The sequence below is a fragment of the Argiope bruennichi genome, chromosome 3 (genome assembly GCF_947563725.1).
Source record: "Argiope bruennichi chromosome 3, qqArgBrue1.1, whole genome shotgun sequence".
NCBI lineage: Eukaryota > Metazoa > Arthropoda > Arachnida > Araneae > Araneidae > Argiope > Argiope bruennichi.
The window spans coordinates 94,615,223-94,626,874 of record NC_079153.1 but is presented as its reverse complement, the minus strand read 5'-3'; the positions used below and the strand labels follow the sequence as shown (position 1 = coordinate 94,626,874).

The 11,652-nt window shown below is 25.9% G+C and overlaps 1 protein-coding gene across 1 annotated transcript in view; it reads right to left on the bottom strand.

Moving 5' to 3' along the window:
* Window positions 1–6,816: 6,816 nt before the first annotated feature.
* Window positions 6,817–11,652, bottom strand: part of LOC129963361 (secreted frizzled-related protein 5-like) — a 429,823-nt gene continuing 424,987 nt past the window's right edge. The window contains exon 4 of the mRNA XM_056077692.1: window positions 6,817–11,130. Within this exon, the coding sequence (XP_055933667.1) occupies window positions 10,932–11,130 (199 nt within the window). The 3' untranslated portion in view covers window positions 6,817–10,931. The remainder of the gene's footprint in view (window positions 11,131–11,652) is intronic.

The window sequence follows — 11,652 nt, the reverse complement described above, 5'->3', positions numbered from 1 at the left end:
TAACCAAAAATCATTTAATACCCAATCTCTATATTATATATATTAGAAAATAAATAAATACTTAGCCAGAATTTCTACACAATACCCCCACCCCTTTATATCAACTACTCTTGAGAAAATAATATTTTAAACGAATAAAAATCCCATTTTTCGGGACAAAATTGATCGAATTTAGCTAGTTTGAATTTCATTATTTTTTTATGAATCAACAGACAATTTGAGCATGTGTTGGCGGTTTATTGGTAGATTTTTTAGAATTTGGCTATTGTTATAACCAAAAATTATTTAATAACCAATCTCTACTAATCTAAATTTTAGCCGCTAGGCCGAGATTGGAGTGGAATCCTGTATAAAATGTCATGTTTGTATAATCAGTGAATTTGAAATTAACTTTGAGCAGGATAATAAACGGATGTAGAAAAAACATTTTTATTGCAGAATAATCGTCAGTATCCTTTGTGTCAGTATTTGAAATTGTGATGATAAAATAATCCACTTTTACAGTGCGACATCCATATGATTATGTTGCTTAAGTTTTTATTAAAATTTTCAAGTATCTTGAATAATTTGTATTTAAGTAAAACATTTTACGTATTAAACATAACTTCAAAATAAAAAGATCTATATTCAAGCCTCGACATAAACATTTTTCTACAAAACATTCCATAAATTACTTTTTTATACAAAAAATTAAAGTATACAGATTTGAAAGCATCGAAGCCTTATTTTTAATTTTCAGTTTCGTAAATTTTTAATCACGTAACATACCCTGAACGTGTCTAACATGCATTCTAAAATTGAACGCTTAAATTTTTATTTCTTGGCCCGTTTCGCTATACATTAAAAGCCTTTAAAAATTTTCTTTTTGTAGATAAAAATGATACGACTCATTTTATTAAAATGGCTGGCACTTAAAACTTTACCAATTAAAAGCTGTTATGAGAAAAATTCTAGATGTAAAAAAACTGCGTTTTAGTATTTAAGTGGCTTTGTTACGATTAAACCCAATTACCAGCTTTAATGCTTTTAACTATTAATAATCCTTTGTTTCTAAATTCTTTGCAAGAATTCTGTTTCTTACTAAAATTTAATTATATGCAATTATATTAGAAGACCCAAAGCGCCACAGAAAGTACTTCTGAATTTTAAGTAGAAAATGTTTCGGTTTTTTAATTACCTAAAGATTTAAAAAAAAATACTTTGTGACAAAAAACAAATTTTTGAATGAATGTTTTCACAATGTTTACATCTAAATTTATACTGTTGTCATCTTTTCAAAAACTAATTTGAAAACATAAACATTGTGTTTTCTATATATAAGGAGTAATTAAAATAAGGAATATAAGGAGTAATTAAAATCAGGTAGATTTGATTCTTTAGGACTTAAATAAACATATATTAGTGGATTTGGGATTTTTTGTTTGTTTGCTGATCAAAAATAATTATATAAAAATAAGATAATTCTTCATTAATTTGTAATTGAAATTAAACTAAACAGGAAAAAAAGTGTAAAAAAAGTATAAAAATCTTTTGCAGAAAAAAATTAAAATATTTCTATTCTAAAAATACAATGTTCAAGTTATTTCAAATATAAATATTCTAAGCTGTGTACCAGTTTATAAACATTAATTAGGTTTTTAATTACACGACTGAAATTAAAGGATTTTGGCGTAGTTAATATTTTCAGTAACTCTTAATAAGTTATTTTGTTCTACACAGACTTCTTAAATTATTAAAAGACGCTTAATAACACATAGCATTATATAAGATATAGATTTCAATATTTCAGCAACATAGCGAATTCAAATTATTTTGCCGTAGTATTAAAGCTTAAATATTTAAATATATTTCTATTCTATAAAAGTTGGTTGATAAATTGTCAATTAAGGCACCAAGAGGCGTATCATATGCTAACTGGTTTCAAAACTTTAACCACGTATTTATTTTTCCTCATTTTTGCCAACCGTAGTATTCTTTGAATAGTTTAATATATTGGGTTTATTAAATACTAGCCGCCTTTGGCGACCAGCCGGTTCGCCAATCTTAATGTTCGTTAAAATTTTAATAATTAAATATTTTATGCAATTTCTACTTTAATAGCTTCTTCATCAAAATATTTTAAAACTTCAAGTTTTCATTATCATATAATTCATTCATAATATTACAAAGGCCTTCAGTCATAACGTAATATGTATCTCTCTCATTTTCTGTTAGCACCCGTAGAATTTATGCTTTAAATTAAAGTGGAAAGAATTTATCTTCAATTGATATAATAATATTTTTTACTGAAACAAAGCATTTTTTTATAATCTGATTACTGAAAATAGAGTCACTCAGCATTTAAACTTTATGGGCACTAAAGAATATCTTTTTAAATTTATGCAATATCTCAAGAGTTGGTCAACAAATTTTTCTTAGATTCATTATGAGCAGATCGATTCATTAACAATGTTTAAATTTAAATGCATCAAACACTAAGAAAATAAAACGAATCGTTTAAAATAAACGGTTGAAAACAGGTTTTAAAAAAACTACTTAAAAAACGATGTACTTAAAACTATAAGCATATACAAAAAATGTATAACTAACATAAATACAATTTACTTACAAAAGCATGGAACTAACCCAAAAATAATTTAAATCATCCATTGATAACGTTGTCATGGCAACCATCAGAACAGAATGCGCATGCGTGAATTTTCTTCGCCGGTTACGTAACGCAAATACGTGATTTTTTCTACGCCAGTTGGGGTAACGCTATGCGGATTAGAAATTTTTAATTTCCTTTATTCTGTTTTATTTTAATTCAAAAGTACTTCAGAATGAATCTGAAAGATTGATTCATTAACAATGTTCAATTTTAAATGCATCAAACATTAAGAAAATAAACAGAACCGATTGAAATAATCCGCCGAAAAATTTTAACCCTAGCCTCATTACTGTTGGGAGAAAAAAAAAACTGAAGCCTTTCTCGTTTGGCGCTGGATATAATGGAAGATTTTTTTGGCGGAAAAGTTGGCGGTGGGGAAAATGAAAGATTTTTTTGGCGGGAAAGTTAGTTTTTAATTAATAATTAAAATTCTAATTAAAAATTCGAAAAAAGAAACCCCAGGTGCACATTCCCAACCTCCAAGGTATACATGTACCAAATTTGGTAGCTGTATGTCAAACGGTCTGGCCTGTAGAGCGCCAACACACACACACACACACACACACACACATTGAGCTTTATTATAAGTATAGATAAAATCTATTAATGTACAACACATAGTCCTACTTATTAGAAAGATATTTTAATATGTAATAAATTCAACTTATAAATGTAAGTATAGCATATGTTCAGTATATATATATATATATATATAATATATATATATGTCTCTCGAAAGTTCACACCAAAATGCAGAAAAAAGTGAGGGATAATTTGTTGTATAGTCTGAATATTTTTCGTGCTAGTGAAGATGCTGATGCTGAACATTTATGCTATTATGAACATGTGTTGAATTCAAACTTTCAAATGTCTTTTTTTTTTAAATTTCCTATGGATAACTATGACGTAGATTGCTTTGATTTTTCAATAGTTATTTCTTTCTACAATTAACATCCATAGAAAGTTGGGATATACATTTATCATCGCACTGCATTATATTCATGAAAGATAGCTGGTTAGTTATATTTTAATCAGCTATTTAACCAAATAAATATAGCTTTTAAGAATACTAAACAAAAAAAAATCAATAATCTTTTATTTAATTATAGGGTTTATTTTATTAAAAATAAATATAATAGCTCATTTCGAATCTAGTCATATATTCATCTTGAATATAGAAATGTCTGAAGCACTAATTAAATATTTTTATGCATTTTGATTTGTTTTATGTAATTTAATGTGGAATTTTGTTGATGAATTTTAACGTAATTCCATATGTTGCAAACTCAATGATAATATATTTATTTTCAGTGCTTACCTATCCGTTAATAAATAGATTAAATTACATTCTAATTCTATAAAAAAAAAAGCCAACTTGATCTGAAATCGAGGAAAATTTATTTTAAGATTTCATTGGATTTATAAATTAAAAACTAATAGAAAAAAAGCAATTAAAACTACTTTTTTAATATAGTTATAAAAATGAATATTTTAGAAATGCTTTTACTACATTTATTTTAATAAAGTTTCAAAATTTAATTTTTTGAATGCATGTCCGTTATACAGTCAACACTTTATTGACGGCGCACTAAAATAAGCAAATGATTTTAATTCCCAAACATTTGTAAGGCATGTATTAAAGTAAAGCAATTCAAAATTATAATATTTTTAAAGTAATCAATCAATAAATTTAGTGATATTGTAGTTATAAGTTTTGGTGTGTCCTGCTTAGAAATTATATCGTTTCTAGGGAAATTGTATAATGATAAACTCTTTTAAAAGCACACATATAAACATCTTTATTAAACTTTATTATAGCACAAAACGCTAGACGTTATATTTAATAATCTCAATTTTTGGTTTCATTCATTTTTCCTTAGCTTCGTATGTTATATATATATGTAAAGTGGGAATTTTAGAATAGTTTGTTTTTGATTTTTATTCATTTTCTGATGTGACAGAATTTTGAAATTTGGGACACTTGTGAAATCTAGATGGCAAGCCAATTTAATATGATATTCTTTCATTAATAATTTATTCATTAAATATGTGATATACGTTTATTAGTTACAATTTGATTCTCTTCACGTAGCTTCTTTTTATCAAGAGAATTTTTGGGAAAAAATAAGTTAGAGATGTCGTAATATTTGTGGTAATGAATTATTAATTATTATGAACTAAAAAATAAAACTTAACTCCTTTATCCTTCTTGTATTCTAACCATAAAAAATTCGAATTCAAGATTTTGATGAAATTTAACACTTTAGACTTCCTTGAAACTCTAAACATCTCATTTTTTGCAATTCTGTCTGCCTCTGTGGGAGAACAATTGATATATATATATATATATATATATATATATATATATATATATATATATATATATATATATATATATATATATATATATATATATAACGATTTAAGCTAGACGAATGAAATTTGGTATATGTTTAAACTAAATTTGTTATTTCTATCTAATTTTTATTGAAATCCATTCAAAGAAAATCCAAATACAAGCAAACATAACAGCAAAACATAAAAAGCCAGATAAGTGAAATTCGGTTCACTTATTCTGCCTTTTAAGTTCACATTTTTAGCCAAATCTGTCCGAAGGTTGATTATCTGTCAATTTGTAATTTAGCTTGCATGTAACTAATTAAAATTCTAATGTCAATCAGTTAAAAAAGGTACCCAATTTGAATACCCAGCATTTCTTGCTATATTCAGAAATAAAAAAAAGTCTTATACTTGGGATTCTGGAAAAAAAATCTGAGCATTTGGGACGTTTACGTCCTTTATTAAGGACCACAATTTTATGAGGGGAGGGGGCGAAGGTAATAATTTTTAGAAAATATTCGAGGATGTCTAGGGGAGATGATTCAGGCTCCTTGGTAAATTAATAAATCATTTATATTAAATTTTATTTTTACAAATTAAAATAAAAATTGCTAGAAGACGCAAATATATCTCTCGTTAAAAACAGTTGAATAGCAACAATTGTGTTGACACGCGAACTGCATTTGGTATCTTAGTGAGTTGGCTGAATGTAAGATCATTAGTTTTTTGTGGAATTAATTGCAATATTCGAAAAACAGTTATATGCTATTGAGAAAAAACTTAAATGTTTTGAATAAGAAAGTTAGATTCTGAGAATCAATTTTGGATTAAAAAAAATTTCAATTGTCTCATATGAATTAATCTTGATTATGAACAGGTTTTTTTTTTTTTAGTTAACAATTTCTGTTAATAATAAAGATAAATGTAATTGTGCATTGGCGCTGTAGAGGCGTGACCATAAAATTTAAAACTACTAAACTTGACACATCTATAATTTGTAGTGTAGAAATTTGTACCTTGGAGCGATATTTTAAAAATCGTAAATAATAATTTTTCATCATAAGTTATAGCATATATGTGATTATTATATCATTATAAAATTCAAAAACAAATTATTTTCCAGATATTAATTTATTTGTCGTATGTGTTTTTTTTAATTTTTAAAATTGATTTTTTTTAAATATGTTAAGCATAATTTGAATCAATATATTATATTGTTGAACAGATTCTGAAATCGTTTTCATTGTTGTTACTAACGTATAATTTTCAATTTTTTTTTATCATTATCAATAATAAAGATATAAAGATGCGGTTTATTATTGTGCATTGAATGGATTTCAGTATAAGGCATAGTTTAAATAATAATAAAAAAAAATTGTTCTGACATTTAAGGTTTAACTTAGAATTAGCAATAGTAAAATTTAAAAAAAAAATTGTGTCAGTTTTTAAATAGTGCTATTTCTTTCTGTGGTACAATTCTATATATAAATATATAGGTAGAATATTATAAAAATGCAGAACAAAATATTATAAGAATAACAAAAACGGCGAAAGACTTCTAAAATAAGATGAATTATGTGAATATCAAAATCTGAATTATAAAATATTTTGTTAAGGAAGTCATTAAAATAATTAAACAACATATTCAATTGAGATTTTTAGTAGCCATTATTCCTGATAAACAAGCTGGTCTTCAAAGGAGACTTGTGTTTTAAAAAAGAAGTATTTTTTAATTGGGTCATTATGTGTAATTACTAAGATGCTTCTATTTTTTGATTTATAAAGAACACAAACACACAATCATAGAAAAAAAAATGATACCTGCGGTTTTTTAAAAATATGTTACTTTATTCAGAAAACATTGAATAGTGAATTAAAATTTAGACAAGATCCAATACAATCATTGGATCCATCCAAAAGTTTGTGGGCCATGACACCTTTGTTTCAGTACAGTGAATACAGTACAATGAATCCAGTTTGGTGAATCCCGTACAGTGAGTTGACACAGAACCTTTTAACTTTGTCACGATCAGGAAAGTAGTTCTAAATTATGAAATATAAATGCTCAAAAAACAAATTATTTTTACATTTCTTATGCCACTGAAGAGAAATCAGTAAAATTAATGCTTAAAAATTATATCCATGAATGTTTTTAATAAAATTTGTTATATCCTATAATGTGCAAAATTCAATGGAGGATCGTTTATGTAAATCCTTTATTATTATTTGAAAGGGACATAAAAATTATTACAACATAAAAATTCAATTTTAACAATTTAAAAATGCATTTTAAATTTTAAACCCATAATTTCTGGATGTCTTTATTTGTAATTTTGTTTTATTCAGTTAACACCAAAAATATTTTAATTATTAATTTTAAATTAAAATTTTGTAATTTCATTTTAGTACGAATCTAAATTATATAATTTAGAGTTAATAATTCCGAAATATAAATATATATATATATATAGTTAAAATTCGATATGTTAGAATTTTTATGTGGATTAAATAAATACTCCCAAAATCGTTCTTAAAATTTAATATAAACTGACATTTTAGACCATAGTTCAGATAATTTCGCTCAGCAAATAAAACATGCATCTGTCTTTAATATTAGAAGTTAATAAATCCGCTCATTGTGCGCGAAACATCTGTAAAACATGGCATGTATCTTGTTCCCTTTTCAAAACTATAGTTCTGAATTGTTAAGACAAAGTACAACGGTACAAATACACTGGCAAAATATAAAAAAATAAAGCAAATAATATCTTCCAAAAGTAAGAAAAAAAAAGGCAGCCCAACATTATCAAAAAGAAATTCACTGTAAAAAAAAAGAAAACACAGAAGTAATCGCACTGTACACAAGCAATGTAACAATAAAGGAAATTTCTACAAGTCAAAAGACAAATTAGCGAAAATAAAAGCTCATACAATAAAGCTAACAGTAATAATTTTCCAATCTTATTGCATCGATTGAGTCACGTATAAACTGAAACGTATCATTCAAAACGTTAAAACGTTCATAGTAAGAAAAATAAATCAATGTAAATAGTCCTTTACAAATTAACAGGAGATAAATTTTTATGACCTTTCACAAATCCTATAGTTAATATATTTAATAATTCCTTTATAAGAAAAGTAATCAGATGATGAAGAAAAAAGTTTTGTGACGTTTTGATAAATAATATATTTTCTATCAGTAAATCATAACTATATAACGTGATAATCACCATCATATTGCTATATATGTGTTTTTTTTTTTTTTGGAAAACATAAAATTTGTTTAAATAAATTTAATAAAAATGGCTTTTGTAAAAATTAACAAAACTCATAGCAGTCAATTTATCGTTAAAAAGTGTAGAATTAAAATTAATAAATTTGGAATTGCAGTTCTGTAGAAGAAAGAAAAACTTAATTGAATATCATAATTACTATTGGTTTCTAACAGTTAACCCTTCCTTAACATGAATTTCAATTAAAGTCGCATCAAAATTATGTTTCACAGATACATGCTAAAACCAATAGATCTTAAAAAAAATAACTTATGATAAATAACTAAGAGTTATGATTATACATATTATTTAAAGAATATTATTTTTTGTTATAAATTATATTTTGAATTAAAATCAATAGAATAGTATTTTCAGTAGAAAAAAATCACTTGTAAACAATGAAAATTTAAAAACTTCTTTAACAATTGATCTTTGGAATGGCATAAAAAAAACCCTAAATGGGGAATTTCTGAATTACAAACGATATTTTTTATTCGAAATATATATTTAGTTTAATTAAACACTAAAGTAATTATAAATTTCTATTAGTTTTTATGTCTACTTTTTCGATTCATCGACTTAAAATTTATGACATTACTTTCAAGAATAGAATTTTGATAATCATGATTATTTATATAACTCAATGGCATTTTTATAATATTTTCGATTTGACAAACACAGAAAGTACAACGTTAGAAATGTTATGAGTAATTAGATAATATTGATAATAATTATTATTAAATAACAATTTAATATTATTAGAATTTTATTATCAATTTAGAATCATCAAGTTAATCATAAGTTATATTTCTGAAAATAATTTAAAAAATAAAGTATACTTATTTATAATCGTTCATACGTATACGACACAATATTCAGTTCGATCCAAATCACATTTACAACTAATAGACGTATATAGATACGAACCAAAAAAAAAAAAATGATACATATAAAATAAAAGAACTAATGCCAAATGCTAATGAAATGCAAAATATAAATCGAAGCACAACAACAAGCTTTACACAACCATATACTTATTTATATATTTATATAAAAAGCTCACTTTTTAAAAAACTACGTATGATTAGAAGGTAGCATATCAAAACTTCATCCATCATTCGAAACAGCGGGTCACATGACTTCTTTTTTTATGTCTGTTTTTCTTTTAGGTGAATCTTTACTAATAACACATTTACCACAAATTTGCAAAAACTATGTTGTCGGCTCTCTTCAATTTTGCAATTGTTTAGGTCCAGTTCAGAGCAACAATATGCAAATAGCCGAGTTGATAAAAATAGGTTGTACACAGTCATTTTTTTTTTCTCATCTTTTTCTTATCATCATCATCAACCTCTTCTTTCGAACTGAGGATACAACATTGTATGATCTAGACTACTTGTGCTCAGTGATCAAGTTACATGTGAAACTAGAATTTTTATTTCAACTATTGGGAATGCGCTGAATTTTTAATTTGAGATTATTTTCAGAAAAAAAAATTCGAAAATAACTGTTCGCTTTTAGCTCGATAAAAATCAGGTATAGTTTCCATACTTTCCAGTACTTAATTAGAAAACTTTCTGTCTAGTTCCATGCAAAAGAAAGAAAATATACGTATTAGATTTTATCATTTTTAAGTCATTGCTCGAATAAGAAGATATTAAAATGAAACGAATCCTTCGTTTTTTATCATTCAGGTAATAAAGATTTGGGATAAATCCTGAAAATTCTGAATAAAATCCTGAAATAATTCCTGGAAAAATATTTTTTGGTTAATTTCAATTTATTCTAAGCAATTAAAATTTAAATTCCATAAAACAGACGATTTTTATTGATACAAAATGTTTTTTGCTCTCAGTCTTTATGAATTCAGATAATATAAACTTTTACATTTTTAAATATCAAATCAGATTTTAAAATCTCAAAGCATTACTGGTTTGAGAAAACATTAAAATAAAATAATCCTTCTTTATTTTCTCTTCTACAGTATAAAAAAATGTGCAAAAGAAAATTTTGGAAAATATTATTGTTAAAATGTACGAAACCAACGATTTTTATTTGGGTGAAATATCGTTTTCTGATCTTAATATTTGTGAAAAGAACTTACAATAAGGAATTTTTCACAAAATTTTATATTTTTAATTACCGAAGTAACTATAATTCACCTTTTTAGATAGTCTTGAATAATTCACATTAAAACTACTGTAATAAGAAATTGTGATTCCCAAAGTGTTCAACTATTTAGCGAAACTGATTTCTAATACAACAATTTAAAGAATAAATAATGTTTAAAAGATACATTAAATTGATTTCAAACTAATTCGCATTTAGAAACTAGTTTAGTAAAACAATGCAAACATTTAAAACAGCAATGTAGAGTTATAACTTCTAAAGTAATCAAATTTGGACTTTATACGAACCAACGACAATATAAATTAGTAAGAAGAAGCAATTTCTTTCGATATTTGTTGGTTTTGCTACTTCATCGATAATATTTACCACCAGATGATCCCAAATAAAAGATATTGCTGTGCTTTTTCTCACACAAATAGAAGGGACTTTATCATAGATATAACTTCGGTTGTTGATTTATATGTGTTCTGTTATTACTGATGCTTGATTTGTGATATCCTCAGTCTGGAAAGAACAGGTTTCGATATGTGTTGCGGGCATTATGTATGGAAGGTGGGCGATCCTCCGCTGACCACTGCTAGGGTGCCACTGGGGTGATGTCCTCTCTTCTTGGGGTGCTTCTTCTTGTTCTTTTTAGAACGTCCAGCCCTCCGGCGTCGTTCGTTCTCGTCAACGCTCTTACCATCCACTGTCTCGGAGATGATCTGTGGGTTGGAGCAATCGATCTTTTTCATGGCTCTGAAAGTAACAGAAAGCAATTAAAAAATATTCATCTGAAAAAACGTTAAAACTGTTGAAATATTTGGAACATAATAGTTTCTCATTTTGCATCTTGTAAATATTTTACAAGATCACACCAGACAGGATTAATCTCAATTGAATAGAACGAAGGCAAATACAAAATTACTGGCATTATAATTTCGAACAGTAGGTTGCCAAAATTAGCAACAGAAAGCGAGTGACATTTCTCTACATAATTTCGATACATTTAGTTCTGTGTGGGCCAGTTTGTGTATTAAAAATGTATTCATAATTATTGCTATGAAAACGTGAACACATGAAATGTTTTGATATCTTACAATGCAAATGAGTACAAATCCAATAATTACAACAATGAAAATGTTCAATAACTGAGAAAATGAAAACTACAGTAATGTATTTACAAATACTTTTAACTGGAAGATGTGAACGTTTAGATGATCTGTTATCCTGTTAATAGTATATCGGATATAATTGTCACATATTAACTCACCTAAGCGC